The 26,135-nt window shown below is 37.2% G+C and overlaps 1 protein-coding gene across 3 annotated transcripts in view; it reads right to left on the minus strand.

Moving 5' to 3' along the window:
- The window catches only part of UGGT2 (UDP-glucose glycoprotein glucosyltransferase 2), a 274,645-nt gene that overhangs the window by 193,904 nt on the left and 54,606 nt on the right, over window positions 1-26,135 (minus strand). For all 3 annotated transcript variants that reach the window (XR_008493479.2, XM_054447364.2, XM_063651063.1), the window contains exons 6-9: window positions 14,670-14,766; window positions 11,479-11,551; window positions 5,427-5,527; window positions 1,788-1,887 (exon numbers count right to left, since the gene is read on the minus strand). Coding sequence is in view for 2 of the 3 variants with exons in the window: in XM_054447364.2 (XP_054303339.2) it covers window positions 1,788-1,887; window positions 5,427-5,527; window positions 11,479-11,551; window positions 14,670-14,766 (371 nt within the window). In the remaining variant the exon portion in view is untranslated. The remainder of the gene's footprint in view (window positions 1-1,787; window positions 1,888-5,426; window positions 5,528-11,478; window positions 11,552-14,669; window positions 14,767-26,135) is intronic.

The following is a 26,135-nucleotide window of genomic DNA, read 5'->3' on the forward strand; positions in this document are numbered from 1 at the left end:
AACTCCTGGCCTCAAGTAACCCTCCTATTGCCACCTCCCAAAGTGCTGAAATTATAGGTGCGAGCCATTGCACCCAGCCTATTCACTCTTGAAGAGTTTATAATTCATTTATAATTTAAAGACAGTAGAAATGTTCAAAATACAGTTCCTATGGACTGTATTCAACTTGATAATTCCTAAACATGACTAGCTATATATCTGTCAATTTAATAAATATAATGAAAAAATTAAAAGATTGTTAATGCAAAGTTCTGCTTTAAGGAAAACTCAAGTAGAAAGGCGTACCTTGAAACAGCCCACAGTAAGTATGTATTATTTCCGAAAGTTTGGAAGCATTGTGAGAAATTACAATTAAAAATTTAATAAGGCAGATTTTTCATTTATTTAGCAAATATTTCATTTCAACAAACATTTACAGATTGTCTATCAAGTGGTTTTAGAGATATGCTCAAGCCTACAATTTAGCCATTAAGCAATGTTAGCATATTTTATAGTTTTTTCTTAATTACAGATTAACAGCAGAGTTTTGCATCAGAACCTCTGAACAGTTATACTAACTTAACATCAATAGAGCTAATCAACTGTCTGATCAAGACTAAAGTTATTTTACTTTATTTGTATTTGATCTAATAATTGTTATAATGACTATTAATTAAAAGTATTATGGCTAAACATATATGACATTTATACACACCCATATATATTTCATGTTTTATTATATAAATGCTGACTTCTCAAATTCTTGACTGTTTAAAGTTGACTGAAAGAGGCATATCAATATATTCATTCTTAATCTGTAAATAAGGAGACAAACTCCTCTATTTCAAGGTACCACCAAAAAATTCTTGGTATCTTGTAGCCAACCATGTACTATTTATTTACTTTCAAAATTAAAGAATACATATATTGAAGATTCTGTAATTTGTACGATGAATAAATGTACAAAATAGTGTTTGGGACAATAAGAGGCAGAGCAATCATTCTATGCTTAGGAAGGTATGCTAAGCTAGTAGACTGCTCTCCAGTTCCTCTCAGTAAAACACCATTGTTGCACATGCACTGCGACTTGTCACATATTTTATCTCTTTAGTATAAGCTAACTCATATTTTACTTGTTGCTAATTTTATACTCTGTCATCCCTAACCAGAATACAATTGCATCAAAGTTGTGTTATATAGTAAATTCTCATAATACCTGGTAATTTGCATTGCATGTACCGGTCTCTTTAAGCTATGCAAATGTATTTCCTATTGAAATGGAATATATGTTTAATGTAACGTCAGTATTCATGGAAGCAGTTCAACTAGACATCCTCTTGGCAAAAAAGTACTCCACACAATATTCATGCAATTAACACATTACCAATCATTTGGACTCTGAAAGGGTAAGAATATGATTTGGCAGTACTTTGGGCATAGATCTCCTACTTAGAATAATACTTTTTATCATCCTCCATAAGGGAAAGAAAAAACACTCCTTCATTATTTATTGCTTAAACAAGTTTTTCCTTAGATTACTATGCATGATTTTAGAAAATTTTTTAGGGAACTTTTTTCCTATTTGCCTCTAACAAGAGTTCTACCTTATAGTGCATACACACATGTATGCACAAGCCAATATTTTGCTCTAATAAAAAAAATATATATAATGAAAAGGCCCTGATTTCACAAAAGCTATATATATACTAGAATTAACTGACAACTTCATGTTAAATGAAATCAGCTACTTTCATAAAACTCATTTAATAGAGTTCTGGCTACAATGAAACCTATAAACTTTAACATACCTGGCTTTTATAGGGAAGTTCTGTGAAATGTCTTTCATTAATTTAATGGCATCATAAACTGGAGTGGACATTATTTGAGAAGCTGCTTGAAAACTAAGATCTGGAAAGAAAAATATTATTAAGGAATCTAGCATAATATTAGACTTTTATAGACATTTCCATGAAATTGAAATACTAGACTCAATTCTTCTTGCCAAGTATTAGTATACAAACATGTTAATACTGTTACATCTGCATTTTAAAAAATTTTTAAATGTAAAGTTATCACTTATTTCCAAATATAAGCTTTATACTTTTATGAATGATTATTTAATACCTCTTATTTTCACAAATGACAGTATAATTTCAAGAGAGATATATGAAGAGAAATGCTCTCGCAAAGCTTTTTGTATACTTCAATGAAACATATGACAAAAAGTCAAAAGAATAATGAAGAGGAGTAAAAAGAGCTTTAAAGAGCCAATTCTGAAAAGACATTTAAGAAAGCTCCACTGTGTTTAACTCAGTAAATAGAAACATTCACTTTCTCTTTCAACATTGTTTTACCTTTGTGCTGAAATAAAATCCTAAACTTAGTATTATTTTATCTGATATGACAGTCCTATAAAAAGAAAAATGTATGTTGCTAACTGTGGTTAGTTTCAAACATGTCAGAAGAATTCATCTTAGTATTATTACTTTGTCAAGAGTCAGAAAAGATTTAAAACTAAATTCTTTCATTACCTACCTCAATAGTGAGGCAGATTGTTTCTCCTTTAGCTTAAGGACAAGATACTCACCCCACCACTGAAGCTAACCATCTGGATATCTTACAATGACTTTAAATCAACCTTTCAACACTAGTCTCATTATTTCTGAGTCCCATATTCAGCCCCAAAGTCTGCTTACATGTTTTATATATTCTCTCTACTCAGGCTCAAGTGAGAAATCCTAGAATTATCTTTGACTCCTTTTTACCTTCTAAATATTTATATGCCTTCTACCACTATTTCAGTAATGTCTACCTAGATTTCTTGCTTTTAGTCCATTCAAATACATCTTACACAGACATTAGGGAGTCAACTAGAACTAAGCTGACTATGCATATTCTGCTTAAAGGCCTTCAAAAACACCCCATCACTTACACTTTTCTAAATTATGCAAGGGCCCCTTAGAGAACATTTTGAAGGAGGCTTAAAACATAATTATAATTTTTAAAAAGTGCTAAAATACAGACATAAAAAAGGATCTAAAAATAATTGAAGATACTAGAAAGAGACTATCTGAAATTATGGATTTAGGAATATAAGCTCTATTAGAACTTAGAGAAGAGCTTCACAAACCATGCTAAGGGGTTTAAACTTAATACTTTTAATGGATGTGCATGAAATCAGTCCTTAATGATGCAAATGACTTGGCTAGCTAGTCCTATCAACCCCTTCTTACATTCAAAGTCTCTCCAGAAGTATTTGCCTTGGAAAAACAGAACTTTCTCAGATAAGAGGACTGCATACTTTGTTTGCCCCCCGCATCCACTCTTTCCTGCTTCAGGCCCCCAAAAGGCTGGTCTATCTGAACTGCATCAATAAGCTCCCTTGCCCTCAGATTTCTAGTTAGATTCAGCCAATCCAAGTAACTAATATGGGATCAGTAAGCAAGAAAAGAGTAAGGATTGGAATAGTTACTACCCAGATCCCTTCCTTGAGTCACAGAGGGCAGTCCCTCGGGCTACTACTGCTGTGTCAAGCAGCTCTCTCAACACACTCTCCAGGTTTTGGTAACCACTCTCTCCTCTTGCTCCCTCAAGGTTAGGGGTAGAAAATGTTTCCATCTAGTTGCAAATACTGGAATCGAATAATCCATTCCTTGTTGGTTTCCCTCAATCATGCCTGTCTCTGTAAAAAGTCCCTTTATTAAACTTTTTTAGTTTGTGTGTGCCAACATTTTCCTGTGGGGACTAATGTAAGGCCATTATGATCAGGGATGTGCAAGTGATAAAGCCTGGCTGATTTGACACAAGGCCAAAATCAGATTTTCATTTTAGAAAGATTATCTCAGTAACCTTATTGAGGATGAGTTTGAACCTACTACCTCAGTTTAGTGTTATCATGATGGCAAGTGAAAGAACAGTCACAAGGGCTGTGGTCTAATAAAAGGAGGTCTAAGCATGAGGTCTAGATGAGACACTAAATAGGAAACGGTACACCAGAAGGGTCCAGGGAGAATAGATTCTATCAGTTCAAAGAGGCAGATTCTTTACAGTAAATCGATCATAACAATGGCCTTGAATCTCATTCTGCTGAATGATTTTTCTATTGATGTATTGATTTTCTAGTGATACAGGGCTTAGTTGATACAACATTTGTATTAGGTAGGTAAAGAATAGCAGAAGTTATAAAACTTAATAGATTGGGTCTTGCACATTCTGCTATAATTTTAAAATGTAATATTCAATATTCTGTTACGTGTATATAAGGTTTACCTAGATACCATATGGTACAGTATAAAGAATTTTACTTGGACCAAAATCTTCACTTATTAGCTGTGTGGTAACTGGCACTTAAATAAGATAGTTTATATGAAAGGACCCTGTAAACTATAATCCAGATGAAGTATAAAATATTATTTGTATGTTATAAGTAAGTTATACCAGTGACAGTGGCCTGTAAATATCCTTTTAGTTGTTATTTTAAAAACAGAAAGTAGATTGGTGGTTGCCTACAACTGGGGAGTTGGGAAATGAGCAGTGACTGCTAATGAGGGTGTTAGTTTTTTTTGGGGGATGATGAGAATTTTCTAATATCAACTGTGTTAAGAGTGGTGGCATTCTAAAAATATGCTAAAAACTACTGAATGGTAGAATTTAAAAGGGCAAATTGAATAGTATGTGAACATATTAGTATGAATAGTATTATTATAGTGATGTCATTATTTACATCACTAATATGTCTATAAAATAATCTATATCACCTGAGATATAAAAGCTTATTTAACAAAACAGCTTATTAAGCTGTTATATTTTTAAAAGTTGATAAAAGATGACAAAAGTTAGATTATGCAGAAAGATGACATGTCCCCATGACCTACTAAATCATTACAAATAAAGAAGAAAAATTATAAATTGAAAAGGACTTAAAAGTTCAAACTAAATCAAATTTTGTTAACAAAATATCTGCTTGCAGGTTTTCAGTACAGAAGCTGTTCCTAACTTTGTAAAACTGCACGTCCTCCATTTGATGTTTCCATTAAAAATTTATCAATGAAACATGCAATAGTCTTAACAGGATCCAAATTTCAAAGAGAAGAAAACCAAGATTAAGTTTCATTTTCTCCTTACCTAGGAGTTAGGATTTTTAATCAGTTATAGTCTCCAAAAATGTGATTTAATACTTGAGACTAACCTATAAATCAGTATATACTTTTGAAATAACATCGAATAACCTCACTTCATATAATTTTAAGTCTTGCAAACATAAAAATATAGCTTGCTTGAGAGATGATCTGTTAAATAGGTATTGCCACAAAAAATCATAATTTATATTATTTACTAGTCATTAATACTGTCCATAAAATAATCTATATCATGTGATATATAAAAGCTTATTTAACAAAACAGATCAGTTACAAAATGCTGCGTTAAAGTATCTCAAAATACTATACCTTGTAGTTCCCAGACTTTCAAAGGCGTCATTTGTTTGTTACTCTCAGTCAGGTATTTTTGGAATGCTGTCAGATTATCTCTAAGATCTGAATATATTTCTCTGCATCAAAATATTAAGTGATGTTAAGTAGCATCACCTATCACAAACCATTATACAAACAGCATATTTTTCAAATTACATATTCCACGTAATTAGACATAAATGAATCATTCATCATTAAGATAATCATAAATTGTGATACAGCTATATTCACAGAACTTAAAAATAATGAGGAAGATATACAGGTCTCTTTTATTAAATATATGAAACAAAACAAAATCTGGAGGAATATACTCTCAATTGTTCGTGTCAACTGTAAGCGATGCAAGGATGAGGGCAGACTTAGGTTTTCATATCATATACTTTTTGTTTAACATTTTATAAATTGCAAACCTTGCTTTTATAATTGAAAATAAAAATTATAAGGAAAGTCAAAAATGCCTCATACAATCAGAGTTTATTTCTGAAAAGTTCCATCTTTGATTCTTATAAAACACTAAAATAAGATAATTTTATCCATTGTTAAACATCTCTAGGCATCTTTTAGAGAACCAAATAATGATGTAGTGGAATGGTATTTTACTATACACGCAATCTAAACTGTAATCTTCTTTCCTCTATCACTCATGAAATCAAGACATGGTGCCATTTCCATTTCAGATTTAAATGGAGAGACACAATTAAAAAAATAACTTTACTATCAGCACAACTTACAAAATACATATTTTCTTTTTATTATACTTTAAGTTCTGGGATACATGTGCAGAACGTGCAGGTTTGTTACATAGGTATACACATGCTGTGGTGGTTTGCTGCATCCATCAACCCGTCATCTACATTAGGTATTTCTCCTAATGTTATCCCTCCCCTAGCTCCCCACCCCCGACAAGCCACGGTGTGTGATGTTCCCCTCCCTGTGTCCATGTGTTCTCATTGTCCAACTACCACTTTTGAGTGAGAACATGTGGTGTTTGGTTTTCTGTTCCTGTGTTAGTTTGCTGAGAATGATAGTTTCCAGCTTCATCCATGTCCCTGCAAAGGACACGAACTTATCCTTTTTTATGGATGCATAGTATTCTATGGTATATATGGTGCCACATTTTCTTTATGCAGTCTATCACTGATGGACATTTGGGTTGGTTCGAAGTCTTTGCTATTGTGAATAGTGCTACAATCAACATATGTGTGCATGTGTCTTTATAGTAGAATAATTTATAATCCTTTGGGTATACACCCAGTAATGGGATTGCTGGGTCAAATGGTATTTCTGGTTCTAGATCCTTGAGGAATTGCCACACTGTCTTCCACAACGGTTGAACTCATCTACACACACACCAACAGCGTAAAAGCCTTCTTATTTCTCCACATCCTCTCCGGCATCTGTCGTTTCCTTTTTAATGATTGTCATTCTAACTGGCGTGAGATGGTGTCTCATTGAAAACACATATTTTCAATAGTCAATAGACAAGAAGACTTAGAAAAGTGAAATAAAAATACGGAATATACATAAATATGGTAATCTTATAGTTATGAATAAATATATATAGTACAGTGTCAATATCTTACAGGTTTACTACAATGTGGGATCATGTTTTGAAAACAAATAAAAATTGCTATGATAATAAAAGTACAATGGCATTTCTTTCTAAAAGAAGTTCACTATGAATTAAACATTTCCTTTTTCAATATTTTTAAGTTATCAGATTATAAGTTTACAAGAGCTACTATACCAATTTTCATATTTAATCATCATCTTAGTAACTTTCACTGCTAAAATTCTTTATATAAATTTAAGCAACATATGTATTATTCATAAAGTGCCTCAAAGGATTTTTGCTTTGAAATGAGCAGTCACTGAGTCACTGTGGAAGACTAATTTTGAGTATTCCCTTTTAAAAATGAATAGCCTTGGGAGGCCGAGGCAGGTGGATCATGAGGTCAGGAGATCAAGACCATCTTGGCTAACATGGTGAAACCCCGTCTCTACTAAAAATACAAAAATTAGCTGGAAGTGGTGGCAGATGCCTGTAATCCCAGCTACTCAGGAGGCTGAGGCAGGAGAATTGCTTGAACCCAGGAGGCAGAGGTTGCAGTGAGCCAAGATGGCTCCCCTGCACTACAGCCTGGGTGACAGAGCGAGAGCTAGACTCCATCTCAAAGAAAAGAAAAAAAAAATGAATAGCCATATGAGTTTTAGAATAGATTCTTCTAATTCTGTGAAAAATGACATTGGTAGTTTGACAGGAATAGCACTGAATCTGTAGACTGGCAGTATGGCCATTTTAACGACATTCATTCTTCCAATCCATGAGCATGGAATGTTTTTCCATTTGTTTGTGTCACCTATGATTTCTTTCAGCAGCGTTTTGTAGTTCTCCTTGTGGAGATGGTTCACCTCCTTGGTTAAATGTATTCCTACATACTTTTTTTGGTGTGTGGCTAGTGTAAATGGGATTGCCTGCTTGTTTTGGCTCTCAGCTTGAACATTATTGGCTTTTAGTAACGCTACTGATTTTTGTACACTGATTTTGTATCCTGAAACTTACAGAAGTTGTTTATCAGTTTTAGGAGCCTTATGGCGGAGTCTTTACGGTTTCCTAGGCAAAAGACATGAACAGACACTTCTCACAAGAAAACATATAAGCAGCCAAGAAACATATGAAAAAATGCTCGACATCACTAATCATCAGAGAAATTCAAGTCAAAACCACAATGAGATACCCTCTCACACCAGTCAGAATGGCTATTATCAAAAAGTCAAAAAGTAACAGATGCTGGCAAGGCTGCAGAGAAAAGGGAATGGTTATACACTGTTGGTGGAAATGTAAATTAGATCAGCCATTGCAAAAAGCAGTTTGGAGATTTCTCAAAGAACTTCAAACTACCACTCAACCCAGTAATCTCATTACTGGGTATTCACCCAAAGGAAAATAAATCATTCTGACAAAAAGACACATGCACTCATATGTTCATCATAGCACTTATTCACAATAGCAAAGACATGCAATCAACCCAGGTGCCATCAACGGCAAATTGGAAAAAGACAATGGGATACATATACCACCACGGAAAATCCTGCCCTTTGCAGCAACATGAATGCAGCTGTCAGCCATTATCCTAAGTGAATTAGGAACAGAAAACCAAATACCCTGTGTTCTGACTTATAAGTGAGAACTAAGCATTGGGTATACATGGACATAAAGATGGGAATAATAGATACTAGGGTCTATTAGCGTGGGGAGATGGCAAGGGCTGAAAAACTACCTGTTGGGTACTATGCTCACTACCTGGGTGATGGGATCATTCATACCACTAACCTCAGCATCACATAATACATCCATGTAACAAACCTGCACGTGTATGCCTTGAATCTAAAATAGAAGTTGAAATAAAATAAAAATAAAAATAGCCCAGTGTTCCACGTGATCTTTTGGAGAAAATGCAATTTAATCCCAGAAAAAGTTATATTCAGAAGAGAAAAGAACTATAAATTCCAAGATGTTGATTGAGATAGCTGAAAATGGAATAAAAATTTATTGTTAGCTGCTAAATAAATACCTTACTTAGAATAAATCCATTTTGTAAGATGTATTAACATTTTAAGGCCACTAGAGTATACTGCCTGGCCAACATACTTTAAAAATGTAACACAGTTATCCATATAAATTAGCATAGTCTCCAAAAATCTTACCCTTACTGTATATAGTTATCTACTCATCACCAGGAGAACCAACCTGAGAGTCCTTCATAAATGACTGTAATACTAAACAAGAACTAAAGGTGTTAATAAAAATATTTCTTTAATTAATTTTGCCTGGATAAAGAAATCATAAACTTTCACTTGTAAATAAGGGAAAATGTACATGAAATTACAGCCATACCCATTCACGAGTATTCATAGAGCACTCACCATCCTATTCCTTGTCTTCAATCAGCGTGGCAGGAAAAAAAAGGGGAGGTATAACTTTAATTTTTCAAAGCTTACTTATATGTGTATATGAAATGGTAATCTGCAGTACAGAAAATTTGAGTAATAAATGTTTTCTTTTGGGCTACACATTTGTTCAAGCTAAAGATCCAATATTATCAATGATTTTTGTAACCCATCAGATCAGTAAAGTTCTAGATTCTATAAAGTTTTTAGTTTTCGGTCAGAACTTTATCAACTCCTGTTTCTCTAAGCACACTAAGACAAATTTATTATATGAAAAGTGATTTTAAGTATCTCATACTTTATGAATGTCAGATGTATTAGAACTCCTTAAAAATAAAGAAACCAATATAATAAAGAGGAATATTTACCACAGCTTGCCAAGTTAATTCATTAAAAAACAGTAAAAATAAGAGTTTAAAAATAGTAAATGTTAGCTAACATTATTACTACAATATTTATTTTAAAAAATAATGATTTACTCAATTTTTTTCCTCAAAAGAAATTCAATTTAGGCAGTTTTTTCTTGGCAGCATTTTGTGAAACTATTTTAATAATAACTTAATAATTATAATTTTCATTTATTTTATTCATGTTTAACAAACACATTAATGCTTATATGCCATGAATTGTTAAAAATACTTTATTACTAAATTATATTATTTATTCTCTCCAAATTTAGAAACTTCCTAAACAAGTTATGTACTATACCAATTATTTACTTGACTTTTATGGCAGCTGGGTTAGAATAAAGAAAAGTACTACTTTTGGATATGGGAAATCATAATTTGTATGGTGATAGCACCATACAGTGCAAATGAAGAACAGAATAAAAAAATGCTACAAGGCTAATAAATATTTAACAATTTATTTGTTGCCTTATGTTTGTTGTTTCATGTCTTTGAGGTTTAGCCATTCTATAAATAAACTTTATTTATGGGACAAATAATTTATTCTGGGTAAAAGGAGAAAAACATGCATATTTAACAGTGACCAACCATAGGTATCGAAAAATTTCAAATTTTCTAGTTATCCCAGGGATACCACTGGAGTTTCAGAAATAAAAGCCCACTCTCAATGTAAACATAACAGTTGTATCTAATGAAAAAACTTCCATCTTTAAGATTAATATGAAAATAAACTTCAACAGTAAGTAATTCAGTATATGGCAAAGGTTTCAGAATTTTTTATAAAGAGCTGTTATAATTAGTAAAAAAGATAAACACAGAAAGAACAAATGAGCACAAGTTAGGAATAAGCAATTACCCAAGAAGAAATTCCAAGGCCAATAAACATGAAAAAAAGTTAATCCTTGCAATAATAAACTGCCAATAGTTGACAAATTATAAAATTGGTTCAGTCCAGTGAATTAAATACACTTTTTTTTTTAAAAAAAGAAACACCATTTCATTTATTAAACTGAAAAAGATTTTTAAAATAGTATGAGTGGTTATTAAAGTTCTGGGAAATGAACACATTTCACATTCTGGGGTGAGTGTCCATGTTAGTGCAATTTTATGAGGGTAGTTTACAAGTATGAATAAAAAATTTCAAGAAGTACATATACTTTGTCAACTATTTTCCTGAAATTTGTGCAAAGGAAAATCTGCAATGCACACAAACTGGTACAAAAAAAAATTAAATGAAAAAGTAGGGAAAGAATTTAAAGTCCCATTCTATGGGACTGTTTCGATAAATGATGGACTATCCACAAGATGTGAAAAAAACAGCTACACACTATGGTTCTACCGTGCAAAACAATATGTCGTGTATGCATTTATTTGATGCTATAAAAATATTCACAGAAAGACTGGAAAAACATACTGTACACCAAAACATTATGAGTTATCTCTTTAATTGTGAAATTAGTGATGATTTTTAAATGTGCTTTTTTGCTTTCCGTAGCTTTTTGACATTAGCCATGTGTTACTTCTGTAATAAATAAAAACAATCGTGTGTGTGTGTGTTTGTACTTTCTACATAAAAGAAAGGTGAAACATACGGCAAAACAGTATATCAAATTTCTTCCTTAAAAACAAATGGGTATAATAATACCAATTTCATTTCCATTCAGACTTACTTTAGTTTCCCAAAGAGAAATCCTTGAACTTCATTTGTTTCAGTCTCATCCTCTACAGTAGTATTAGTCACAGCTACATTTTGGAAACAAAACCAAAATAAAACAAAAATATTTTCAGACTGGGAAAAGAACATGTAATCAAAAATTAGAAGAACTTGGCCAGGTGTGACAGCTCACGCCTGTAATCTCAGCACTTTGGGAGGCCGAGGTGGGTGAATCACTTCAGCTCACGAGTTCAAGACCAGCCTGACCAACCCAGTGAAACCTTGTCTCTACTAAAAATACAAAAATTAGCCAGGCGTGGTGGCATGCGCCTGCAGTCCCAGCTACTTGGGAGGCAGGAGAGTGGCTTGAGCCTGGGAGGTAGAGGTTAGAGTGGACTGAGATCACGCCACTGCACTCCAGTTTGGGTGACAGAGTAAGACTGTCTCTTAAAAAAAAAAAAAAAAAATTAGAACTCACAATGACATGAAATTCCATTTGTTTTACCTTGTTTTTCCTTCATGGACCAGATTAATATATATATATGCATGTGTACAGGCTAACATTCCTAAGTGTGAGCTGTCTTTTTGAACATGCTTGATTAAATACTTAGCAACTATAATAAAGTGCTTTATAGATTAGTTAATAGTCAAGTTCTATTTTATAATCAGAAATAAGCCAAAAGGCCTGTAACAAATGCTGGGTTTAGCTTTTAAGTGAGGCAGGAGGTCCAAACCCTAAGTTTAAATATAAGTTCCTACATATTTCCAACACCTTTAAAGATAATCAAGGAATATTAGAAAGACACCAAAACTCATGGCCTCAAAGAATAAAGATATAATATGTTATAGTCATTTCCCTTCTCCCTTACATACCAAATAATTATACTATACAGTCTGGTTGGTGGAATATGTGAAGGGTGCTTTAGGATCATAAAGACTGTGACCTCTTATAGTGTGTGGGGTGGCTCTCTATCAGAGTGTATCAGAGCTCAGCAATTATGCTTACCCTTTCTTACTTTTCTGAAACTCTGAATCTCTAGTACCCAGAGTAAAAACAACTCTGGGTACTTTGATCTAGTCATCCTTTTCCTCTTGTTTGTTCATTCATTCATTGGGCAAACATTTATTGACTGCTTACTATGAGGGGTCTATGACAGGATAGACACCAAGAAAAACAGAGACACAAAAGACACAGACCATGAACTTTTCTAAAAGAAGGCACAGAAAGATATGGGATATAGAAAAGAGAAGAGCATTCTCTAACAGAGCAGCAAGATAGGCAGCCATCTCAGAGGCACAGACTGATATATTTGAGTCTTAAAAGATATGAAGTCTGGCCGGGTGCGGTGGCTGACGCCTGTAATCCCAGCACTTTGGGAGGCTGAGGCAGGTGAATCACAAGGTCAGTTCAATACCAGCCTGGCCAACATGGTGAAACCCCGTCTCTACTAAAAATACAAAAATTAGCCAGGTATGGTGGCAGGCGCGTGTAAGTCCAGCTACTCAGGAGGCTGAGGCAAGAGAATTGCTTCAATTCGGGAGGCGGAGGTTGCAGTGAGCCGAGATCGCGCCACTGCACTCCAGCCTGGGTGACAGAGCAATGATTCCATCTCAGGAAAAAAAAGAAAAAGATATGAGGTCTTTAGAGGAAATGAAAGAAGCGAAGACAGCGGCAGGCAGAAGGAATAGCATATGCTAAGGGATGAAGGTAGGAGAGGTCATAAAGACTTGCCATGGAGCCCATGCATAAAAGCATCCAGGGAACAGAAAATTATTCTAAATAGTAAGTAGTTTAGTGTTTCAGGCAAGAGGACACAAATTAGAGAGGGCTGAAAGACAGTAAAAAGGCAGTAAGAAATCAGATTGTGAAAAGCTTTGTTTGCTACGTTCTGAATTTTTGAGAGAGGTTATAGGGAGCCACTAAAGGATTTAACCAGTGGAATCACAAAGTCAGATTTTCAATATCAGAAGTTCATTTGGAAAGTACTGTGGAGATTAGACTGATTAATCTGTCTTGAGGGATGGTGAGATTGAGGGCACTGAAGACCTAAGATCAGAGAGATGGCTAGTTAAAGGTCTGATACATGTATACAGAGAGAAAAAAAGAACTGCACTAAGGAGTGGCAACTAGAATTGGCAGGTGAAGACATATTCCAAGTGTGTGTAAAAGGTTGATGACAGAATGCAGTGCATAATAATACAGATGATACATATGTGACCATCTGACTTTTTAAAGAAAATTCTATAAGCGCAATAGCTAAAAATGCCTTAAGTTACTATCGTGACTACAAGAGAGTAAATTATAAAGCAATGTAGAGCTATACACAAGCTATACAGAAATACATAAAATCAGAGTATTATTTTTACTATACTTTTTCAGTAACTCTTTAACTAAAAATATTTAAATTACAGTAATACAGATCTTTATTTGAAGCACATTCAGTAGGAGGAGCCAGAGAGAAGTCTGTGATCAAGGCAGGGTCTCTATATGAAAAAACAAAGTTGAAGCAGGAGCCTCATCTGAGTGCATATAAGAGAATAAACGTAAAACTCTTAACCAAGAATCAGGCATAAATAAATTTGACACGAACCAGGTAATAAAAGACTTCCATAAGTGTTCTGAGAACTTGTTTAGTTTATTTAAGTCTCCAGAGTCTCTTCATCTAGAGTATGCATTTAGTTCATAGAATACAGATAGATATTGGTTAGTAGATCACAAATCTAATGAATCTACCTCATCTAAACAATTCATAGGCCTCTCTCACCCTGCTTCAGGAAAGAAAAAAAAAAAAACTACCATCCTAATTTCATTACAAATAAATATTTCAGACAAAACTTCCTTACATGGGCGAGACCCAGATGCCTATGCCAGTCACCTCTAGCAATAATCGGCCTCATCTATTGCCACAGTGTACCTTACATATACTATCAATTGTTATATGGTGCTGAAATGGTTTGGAGCCCATCGGGTATAAGCAAAATAACATACAATTTCATATTTTTAAAGAAATGTTAATAACCAATAATATTAAATACGTTTCTTTCAGCCGAAAATTTAATTCCAAATTTTAATGAAGAATATGTCCACCCCATTTCTAGCCTCAAACGAACATATGCAGGATTATACTCATTAAATTTTTAAAAAACTAAAGTGTGTAAAAGCCTCCAACTTTTCATTCTACTCAAGTACTGAGATAGAGAACTTACTTTTAACTTGGGTATCATCCAGTGCTTTGTATTCTGTACTCTTAATTGCTAGCTCCACACCATACCCAGATAAGTACATTTTCCGTGAGCTTGGTTTCTGTTCAAACACATTTATTTTACAAAAAGAGAAAACAGTTAGTCAAACATCTTGTTTTAAAGTCAGTACCACGATGTGTTCGGACATAAGAGTAAATTACTAATATTGAAGGTTTTTAATCACTGTGAAAAATCTGGGGGTTGTTTACATTGTCTCTAGTCTATCAAGGAACTAGAATTTGGTTAACCACTACTCTGTAAAAACTTTGTCGTGACTACTGTTTTAATTACTTTTTAATTTTTACAATTAAAATAAAAAATATCTTTTTCTGTTATAACATGTCTTCAATGAGTTAATTAACAGAAGATCCAATACAGACAAGTTTCAACAAAACTGTTTTCCTTTTTGGGGGCCCCCAAAAGATTTGCTAAACCAAAAATGCTCATCTGCTGGTTGTCTAGATGTAGGACTAGAGTGCTGCCAAAAGCAAACACTGGAAAGCAGTGGCAAAGGAGACAAAAAAGTTAGTGCCGTGAAATCCCTGATAAAAGTTTTCTTTGTTTCTCAATGATTAAAATATACCAAATGCCACAAATTAACATCTGTTCTTGCAATAAGAGGCTACAGTTCACTAAAACAGAGTGGTCTGAAATGTTTATGATCAGAATTTTGGTACCTTTAATTTTATTATTTCCATAAAGGGCAAATATTAAATGTACTCCTAGAGATCACCTCATCAAGCAAGAGAAGTCACTATATTTTATTCAAAAGGAAGAAACCTGGATGAACACACATAATAGTTTTAAAGTTGTTCCAGCTTCTAGACTGAAATTCTTGTTGGCTGTACTGCAACCATTATCATTTGGCATATCTCAAGGGGTTAGAAAACCACTTTAACTTAGAGCTCAGCAAACTCCCTGGAAGATGCCATGTGTCTTTGCTTAATTCAGGTTTGCACAGGGACAGTTTTGCATGATAGAGGAAAAGGCAGAAATTGGAGGGAAGGAGAACTTTAGTAGTGCGTTATTCTTTGTATTCTCTTCTTTCCTCCCTAAACCTTCTACCAAGCCTTATTGATATGCATATGGCCAGAGTGACTGTTCTTTGGCCTGTTCTATTTCCAAGTAAGAATATGTAAAAGTTAGCTTCAGATATTCAGACAAATACTTAACATTGCTGCCCACACTAAAATTTAATTTGCTAATTTCTCAGGCCCACATTATATGAAAGATAGCATGTAGAAACTGGGTTATTTATAATTACAGTAATCTGACAAAGATGAAAATTTTTTAGAGTTTTCAATTTCATAACAGCTCAATTTAAAACTACATTTTGAATATCTAGTCAAAAGACCAATCAGTTGGTGGCTAAGTGAATCAAAACTATACGGCCGTATATCTTGTTATAGTTCATAAAAGAAATGCAATTTCACATAGCTGATTTCCATTATCAGTTCTGGAAAGTTATTAGCTCCTCAGTAATAAAAATGTTCCTAAATTCATATTTGCTTTCCTCATTTGGAAATGTGTTGATATAAAATTTGAATTGTAATTTTGTAGTTCAGTAAGTTTGGATTTGCAAAACAAATTACCAAATCAACAGGTTAAAAAAAAATCTTTGTTTTTCTATTTCTTTTTCCCCCACAAAAAGGCTTTTTTCCTCCACAAAAAGACATATGTTAAAAACGTAGCATAAATATGTCTATTTTTATTAGAATTACATGTTGACTAGATTTACATTATAGCTATTTTGAACATAAAAGATGTCATTCATTAAATATAAGGCTATAATTTGATGTTACTAAATGCCCAGATAGTTAATATGATTTCACAGAAGCACACTTAGTGGTCACATTCTCTATGTCAGGCCTCTGAGCCCAAGCCAAGCCATCGCATCCCCTGTGACTTGCATGTATATGCCCAGATGGCCTGAAGTAACTGCAGAATCACAAAAGAAGTGAAAATGCCCTGCCCTGCCTTAACTGATGACATTCCACCACAAAAGAAGTGTAAATGGCCGGTCCTTGCCTTAAGTGATGACATTACCTTGTGAAAGTCCTTTTCCTGGCTCATCCTGGCTCAAAAAGCTCCCCCACTGAGCACCTTGCGACCCCCACTCCTGCCCGCCAGAGAACAAACCCCCTTTGACTGTAATTTTCCTTTACCTGCCCAAATCTTATAAAACAGCCCCACCCCTATCTCCCTTCGCTGACTCTCTTTTCGGACTCAGCCCGCCTGCACCCAGGTGAAATAAACAGCCATGTTGCTCACACAAAGCCTGTTTGGTGGTCTCTTCACACAAACGCACATGAAATTTGGTGCCATGACTCAGATCGGGGGACCTCCCTTGGGAGGAGATCAATCCCCTGTCCTCCTGTTCTTTGCTCTGTGAAAAAGATCCACCTACAACCTCAGCTCCTCAGACCCACCAGCCCAAGGAACATCTCACCAATTTTAAATCGGGTAAGCGGCCTCTTTTCACTCTCTTCTCCAACCTCCCTCACTATCCCTCAACCTCTTTCTCCTTTCAATCTTGGCGCCACACTTCAATCTCTCCCTTCTCTTAATTTCAATTCCTTTCATTTTCTGGTAGAGACAAAGGAGACACGTTTTATCCGTGGACCCAAAACTCCGGCGCTGGTCACAGACTAGGGAAGGTGGCCTTCCTTTGGTGTTTAATCATTGCAGGGACGCCTCTCTGATTATTCACCCACGTTTCAGAGGTGTCAGACCATGCAGGGATGCCTACCTTGGTCCTTCACCCTTAGCAGCAAGTCCTGCTTTTCTGGGGGAGGGGCAAGTACCCCAACCCCTTCTCTCTGTGTCTCTACCCCTTCTCTGCTTTTCTGGGGCAGGGGCAAGAAACCCCCAACCCCTTCTCCTTCACCCTTAGTGGCAAGTCCCACTTTTCCAGGGGAGGGGCAAGTACCCCAACCTCATATCTCTGTGCCCCAATCCCTTATTTCCACACCCCAACCTCGTATCTCTGTGCCCCGATCCCTTATTTCTGCACCCCAACCTCTTATATCTCTGCGCCCCAATCCCTTATTTCCATGCCCCAACCTCATATCTCTGTGCCCCTACCCCTTTCCCGCTTTTCTGGAGGGTAAGAACCCCCGAACCGCTTCCCTCCGTGTCTCTACTCTCCCTTTTCTTTAAACTTGCCTCCTTCACTATAGGCAACCTTCCACCCTCCATTCCTCCTTCTTCTCCCTTAGTCTGTGTTCTCAAAAACTTAAAACCTCTTCAACTCACACCTGACCTAAAACCTAAATGCCTTATTTTCTTCTGCAATGCCGCTTGACCCCAATACAAACTCGACAGTAGTTCTAAATAGCCAGAAAACAGCACTTTCCATTTCTCCATTCTGCAAGATCTAAATAATTCTTGTCATAAAATAGGCAAAAGGTCTGCGGTGCCTGACGTCCAGGCACTCTTTTACACATCAGTCCCTTTCTAGTCTCTGTTCCCAATGCAACTAGTCCCAAATCTTCCTTCTTTCCCTCCCACCTGTTCCCTCAGTACCAACCCCAAGCGTTGCTGAGTCTTTCTAACCTTCCTTTTCTACAGACCCATCTGACCTCTCTCCTCACCAGGCCGAGCTAGGTCCCAATTCTTCCTCAGCCTCTGCTCCTCCACCCTATGATCCTTTTATCACCTCCCCTCCTCACACCCGGTCCAGCTTACAGTTTCATTCCGCAACTAGCCCTCCCCCACCTGCCCAGCAATTTACTCTTAAAAAGGTGGCTGGAGCTAAAGGCATAGTCAAGGTTAATACTCCTTTTTCTTTATCCCAAATCAGATAGCGTTTAGGCTCTTTTTCAAATATAAAAACCCAGCCCAGTTCATGGCCTGCTTAGCAGCAACCCTTAGACACTATACCGCCCTAGACCCAGAAGGGCCAGAAGGCCGCCTTATTCTTAACATGCATTTTATCACCCAATCCACTCCTGACATTAGGAAAAAAACTTCAAAAATTAGAATCTGGCCCTCAAACCCCACACCAGAAATTAATCAATCTTGCCTTCAAGGTATACAATAATAGAGAGGAAGCAGCCAGACAGCAACGCATTTCTGAGTTACAATTACTTGCCTCTGTTGTGAGACAAAACCCAGCCACACCTCCAGCATACAAGAACTTCAAAATGCCTAAGCCGCACACGCCTAAGCCGCAGCAGACAAGCATTCCTACAACACTTCCTCCATCAGGATCTTGCTTCAAGTGCCAGGAATCTGGCCACTGGGCCAAGGAATGCCCGCAGCCCTGGATTCCTCCCAAGCCATATCCCATCTTGCAGGGATCCACTGGAAGGCAGACTGCCCAGCTCGCCCGGCAGCCACTCCTAGAGCCCCTAAAGCTCTAGCCCAAGGCTCTCTGACTGACTTCTTCCCAGATCTGCTCGGCTCAGCGACTGAAGATTGACGCTGCCCGATTGCCTGGGAAGCTCCCTGGACCATCACGGACGCCGAGCTTCGGGTAACTCTCACAGTGGAGGGTAAGTCCATCCCCTGTTTAATCGATATGGGGGCTACCCACTCCACATTGCCTTCTTTTCAAGGGCCTGTTTCCCTCGCCCCAATAACTGTTGTGGGTATTGACAGCCAAGCTTCAAAACCCCTGAAAAACTCCCCCACTCTGGTACCAACTTGGACAACACTCTTTTATGCACTCTTTTTTAGTTATCCCCACCTGCCCAGTTCCCTTATTAGGCCGAGATATTTTAACCAAATTATCTGCTTCCCTGACTATTCCTGGACTACAGCTGCATCTCACTGCCACCCTTCTCCCCAACCCAAAGCCTCCTTCGTGTCTTCCTCTCGTATCCCCCCACCTTAACCCACAAGTATGGGACATTTCTACTCCTTCCCTGGCAACTGATCACATGCCCATTACCATCCCATTAAAACCTAATCACACTTACCCCACTCAACGCCAATATCCCACCCCACAGCACGCTTTAAAAGGATTAAAGCTTGCTACAGCACGGGCTTCTAAAACCTATGAACTCTCCTTACAATTCCCCCATTTTACCTGTCCAAAAACCTGACAAGTCTTACAGATTAGTTCAGGATCTGCGCCTTATCCACCAAATTGTTTTGCCTATCCACCCCGTCGTGCCAAACTCGTATACTCTCCTATCCTCAATACCTCCCTCTACTATCCATTATTCTGTTCTAGATCTCAAACATGCTTTCTTTACTATTCCTTTGCACCCTTCATCCCAGCCTCTTCCTAGCTTTCACTTGGACTAACCCTGACACCCATCAGTCCCAGCAACTTACCTGGGCTGTGCTGCCGCAAGGCTCCAGAGACAGCCCTCATTACTTCAGCCAAGCTCTTTCTCATGATTTACTTTCTTTCCACCCCTCTGCTTCTCACCTTATTCAATATATTGATGACCTTCTTCTTTGTAGCCCCTCCTTTGAATCTTCTCAACAAGACACGCTTCTGCTCCCCTCAGCATTTATTCTCCAAAGGATATCGGGTATCTCCCTCCAAAGCTCAAATTTCTTCTCCATCCGTTACCTACCTCAGCATAATTCTTCATAAAAACACACATGCTCTCCCTGCCAATCGTGTCCAACTGATCTCTCAAATCCCAACCCCTTCTACAAAACAACTCCTTTCCTTCCTGGGCATGGTTGGATATTTTCGCCTTTGGATACCTGGTTTTGCCATCCTAACAAAACCATTATATAAACTCACAAAAGGAAACCTAGCTGACCCCATAGATCCTAAATTCTTTCCCCACTCCTCTTTCCGTTCCTTGAAGACAGCTTTAGAGAATGCCCCCACTCTAGCTCTCCCTCCTTTTCATTACACACAGCCAAAGTGCAGGGCTGTGCAGTCGGAATTCTTACACAAGGACCAGGATCGCGTCCTGTAGCCTTTTTGTCCAAACAACTTGACCTTACTGTTTTAGCCTAGCCCTCATATCTGCGTGCAGCGGCTGCCACTGCTTTAATACTTTTAGAGGCCCTCAAAATCACAAACTATGCTCATCTCACTCTCTACAGCCCTCATAATTTCCAAAATCTATTTTCTTCCTCATACCTGACGCATATACTTTCCGCTCCCCAGCTCCTTCAGCTGTACTCACTCTTTGTTGAGTCTCCCACAATTACCATTGTTCCTGGCCCGAACTTCAATCTGGCCTCCCACAGTATTCCGGATACCAAACCTGACCCTCATGACTGCATCTCTCTGATCCACCTGACATTCCCCCTATTTCCCTCTTCCCTGTTTCTCACCCTGATCACACTTGGTTTATTGACGGCAGTTCCACCAGGCCTAATCACCACACACCAGCAAAGGCAGGCTATGCTATAGTACGAGCCACTAGCCCGCCTCTTAGAACCTCTCATTTCCTTTCCATCGTAGAAATCTATCCTCAATGAAATAACTTCTCAGTGTTCCATCTGCTATTCTACTACTCCTCAAGGATTATTCAGGCCCCCTCCCTTCCCTACACAACAAGCTCGAGGATTTGCCCCCACCGAGGACCGGCAAATTAGCTTTACTCAACATGCCCCCAGTCAGATAACTAAAATACCTCTTAGTCTAGGTAGACACTTTCACTGGATAGGTAGAGGCCTTTCCTACAGGGTCTGAGAAGGCCACTGCAGTCATTTCTTCCCTTCTGTCAGATATAATTCCTTACTTTAGCCTTCACCCCTCTATACAGTCTGATAACAGACCAGCCTTTATTAGTCAAATCAACCAAGCAGTTTTTCAGGCTCTTAGTATTCAGTGAAACCTTTATATCTCTTACGGTCCTCCGTCTTCAAGAAAAGTAGAACGGACTAAAGGTCTTTTAAAAAGACACCTCACCAAGCTCAGCCACCAACTTAAAAAGGACTGGACAATACTTTTATCACTTTCCCTTCTCAGAAGTCAGACCTGTCCTCAGAATGCTACAAAGTACAGGCCATTTGAACTCCTGTATAGACACTTCTTTTTATTAGGCTCCAGTCTCATTCCAGATACCAGACCAACTTAGACTGTGCCCCCAAAAAACTTGTCATCCCTACTATTTTCTGTCTAGTCATACTCCTATTCTCCGTTCTCAACTACTCATACATGCCCTGCTCTTGTTTACACTGCCGGTTTACACTGTTTCTCCAAGCTATCACAGCTGATGTCTCCTCGTGCTATCCCCAAACTGCCACTCTTAACTCTTGAAGTAAATAAATAATCTTTGCTGGCAGGACTATACTGAATCTCCTTAGGCACTCTCTAATCAGATGTCCTAGGTCCTCCCAATTCTTAGACCTTTTATACCTGTTTTTCTCCTTCTCTTATTCCATTTAGTTTTTCAATTCATACAAAACCGTATCCAGGCCATCACCAATAATTCTACACAACAAATGTTTCTTCTAACAACCCCATAATATCACCCCTTACCACAAAATCTTCCTTCAGCTTAATCTCTCCCACTCTAGGTTCCCATGCCACCCCTAATCCTGCTCGAAGCAGCCCTGAGAAACATTGCCTATTCTCTCTCTCCATACCACCCACCAACAATTTTTGCTGCCCCAACACTTCAACATTATTTTGTTTTATTTTTCTTATTAATATAAGAAGGCAGGAATGTCAGGCCTCTGAGCCCAAGCCAAGCCATCGCATCCCCTGTGACTTGCATGTATATGCCCAGATGGCCTGAAGTAACTGCAGAATCACAAAAGAAGTGAAAATGCCCCGCCCTGCCTTAACTGATGACATTCCACCACAAAAGAAGTGTAAATGGCCGGTCCTTGCCTTAAGTGATGCCATTACCTTGTGAAAGTCCTTTTCCTGGCTCATCCTGGCTCAAAAAGCTCCCCCACTGAGCACCTTGCGACCCTCACTCCTGCCCGCCAGAGAACAAACCCCCTTTGACTGTAATTTTCCTTTACCTGCCCAAATCTTATAAAACGGCCCCACCCCATCTCCCTTCGCTGACTCTCTTTTCGGACTCAGCCCGCCTGCACCCAGGTGAAATAAACAGCCATGTTGCTCACACAAAACCTGTTTGGTGGTCTCTTCACACAGACGCGCATGAAACTCTAAATAATAACTTGAGACAGATTCTCAACAGATGGGCATAGCTCCCCAGGGGCATGTTAGAACCACTTGGGAGAACATTTTAAAAAGACAGACAATTAACAACAACAAGGTTCATTGCACAGGTTTACTTATAGATTTTTATAAGAAATAGATATTTTATAGATATCTACTTTTATAGATAGTTACTTATAGATTTTCTTCCACCTTGCCACCTGAAACAGCAAGTCCAGCCTCTCCTCTTCCATTTCCTCCTCAGCCTACTCAACATGACTATGAGGATAAAGATCTTTATGATGATCCACTTCTATTTAATGAAAAATATATTTTCTCTTCCTTATGACTTTAATAACATTACTTATCTAGCTTACTCTACTGTAAGAATTACAAAATATAATAATACATGTGACATGAAAAATATGTGTTAATTGACCGTTTCTGTTATCAGTAAGGCATCCAGTCAACAGTAGGTTATTAGTACTTAAGTTTTAGTGGAGTCCAAAGTTATACGTATATTTTTTAACAACATGAGGGGTCAGTATCTCTAACTCACACATGCTTAAGGGTAAACTGTACTTGTATCTCCCACTCCCATTCCTATTCTCATTTGCCTCTGAGCTCTGCTTTATCTGACAGAGAATCATAGTCTTAAGGTGCTACTGTTATTGATGGTAATGTATCCATCCTTCTAGCAAACTCAGTTGGGAAAAATTGAGAATTCTTGGCATAAGATGATTAGACAACATAAAATGTTTTGAGTGCACACTCTAGACCCATGACTCTATGTCCTCGTATTTTTTCTGAAAACACTTTCATCACCATCTAACATAAATCTGTTTTACATCTCTTGCCACTGAAATTGAAGTTCTCTGAGAATAAGGAATGTTTCTCTCTTATTCACTGCTACATGAACCAATGCCTGGCACAGAGACATCCAAATATTTATGAAATTAATGACTTAAATATGTAATCATTTACAAACTGTACACACACCCACACTTTCTCTTTATATCTCACTTTACAGATAATCTTTATGTAGATTATGCAAATATCTATATGCCAACACACTCAAGAATATTTAAGATTTTCCACTTTTACTAAATAGCAATAACTCACTCAAAATTATACAATGAACAATTAAAATTGGGAATGTGAAGAACACTGAGGGAAAAAAATACATTTTATATGATGTTATTGTAGGGCAAGTCCCTGAAAGATCTAGGCAACCCAGCTCTTCCTCGCTTTCTCACTTGTAAATCTCAGAGTAACTGTAGAATGATGTGCTGGAAATGCAAGAAATATGAAGGAATTGCCAGTAAAGCCAAGCTCTGTTCCCATCACTCCTAGAACAGGATGTCTTGCAATGCTTTAGCACAGCTCATCAAGTTGCTCCTAGGTATAAAACCCAGGGCAGAGCAGGCTTTCAGAGTTCCTCAGCTGTGGTGAGACATGAACGACGTGCACGTGAGACTCCATCCATCCTTGGCAGCTATCCTAAGCTTTGGGGGATGAGCTTGCCATGAATCCTTAGGTGTCTATTGTCCCTTGCTGCCTGTCTGTGAGTAATAAAGTTGCTTCCCTAAACTTGTTGTGCGAGTGTTCTGTCTCACCAGACTCATGCCAGTGGATTGATACTGGTACACAATATTGGCAAGGTGTTTACAGTCCTCCCCTGGGATTGATACCAGTGCACAGTGAACTTGCATCATAAAATTATCAAATATATAAAACAAAATTAAGATACTGAAACAAGCTACTTATCTTCTATCACCAGTACTAAGCACAGTGCCCAACTTATAGGCATTTGTGGAAGATTATTATAAAGGCCACAAATGAATAACTGCTTCCCATGTCCAGACTCCTTTGCAATGTGACCTTGCTACTTCTCACCAGGAAACTGAGTCTATTTTTCCATTCTTTTGAATCTGGCTGGCCTTGTGACTTGCTTTGACTAACACAAGGTGGCAGAAGTATCACTGTATGAGTTCCTGGGCATAGGGCTTAAGAGGTATTGCAAGTTCCACTCTTTTCTTTTTGGGACCCTAAGCCATCATGATGTGAAGAATCATAGTCTAACTCTTGGAAGATGAAAGGCCATGTAGAAAAGACAAGAAACTTCAGCTATCAGCCTGAACTGCCACACAGGTCTGTCAGAATAACTCGAATCCCCAAGCTCTAATCTAGTACTGAATGACCCCCACTGCATGAACAATACCAGCAGAAAAAGTGCCCCGACTGTCAACCCACAGAATAAAGAGAAACAGTAAGTCAATATTGCCTTAAGCCACTAAATTTTGAGATTTGTTACAAAGCAATTCAGACACAGACACGGCATCTAATAAATGTGCATGGAGGAAAGAAAGAAGAGATGATAGATTCCTCTAACAAATTTCTAATTCAAAGAATACCTAGTTTCCTCATAAATAGTAGTAACTTAAGAGTTTTTCATCCTCTACAATCATATATTACTGCTTTGAGAAGTTATAAGGTAGCTTCAATCAGCATTAAGAAACTTAAATTTTGGATTCCCCAGGTAAGCAGCAAAGCTATGGTATCAAAGCAACTCTAGGAAAAAAAAATTTGTTTTTTAAATTTTTAAATTATTATGGATACAGAAAAGTTGCACATATTTATGGGGTATATGTTATAATTTGATACAAACATACAAAATGTAATGATCAAATCAGGGTATTTGGGATATCTATCACCTCAAACACTTCATCATTTCTTTGTGTTAGGAACATTCCAATTTTTGAAGTCAGGGAGACAGAGACTAAAATGATGGTAGTTACCTGAAGATGGAAAAACTAGTGGGGATGTGGGGATTAAGAGGGGACGGTTAATGGGTATAAAAATACAGTTAGGAAGAATAACATCTAGTGTTCAGCAGCACAATCGAGTGACTATGGTTAATAATTTATTGTGTATTTCAAAACAAGGAAAAATAATTTTATAAGCATTACATCCTTATTAAAGAGCCACTTAGTTATGACCTCCTCTCTCACAACTAGAATGTCTCATCTTTCTTTTTCTTCAGTGGACAGATATCAGAGGGCTTCAGAATCATATGCTATATATTCCCAACCAATGTGCCAGATCTAATGAAGCAAGATCTCTGGAGTGAGAGCACTTTATTATTTAAAAGAACACTCCAATTGGTGTTGGGGTAGAGAATGAGACTGATAATGGAAAACAAAATAACCTTCAACTTTAAAGTTTTATTACTTTAATTAAAAAATAAACTTGAAAAGATAAAATGTTAGCTGTCAATTCTGGGTAGTATATACAAAAATGTTTATTATTTTTAGGCTTTTTGTATTAGAAAATTTTCTGAAGAAAAAATAAAGCAGATGGAACGAGAATGATAACAGAAGAAAAAGGCACCT

This window comes from Pongo pygmaeus, chromosome 14 (assembly GCF_028885625.2).
Source record: "Pongo pygmaeus isolate AG05252 chromosome 14, NHGRI_mPonPyg2-v2.0_pri, whole genome shotgun sequence".
NCBI lineage: Eukaryota > Metazoa > Chordata > Mammalia > Primates > Hominidae > Pongo > Pongo pygmaeus.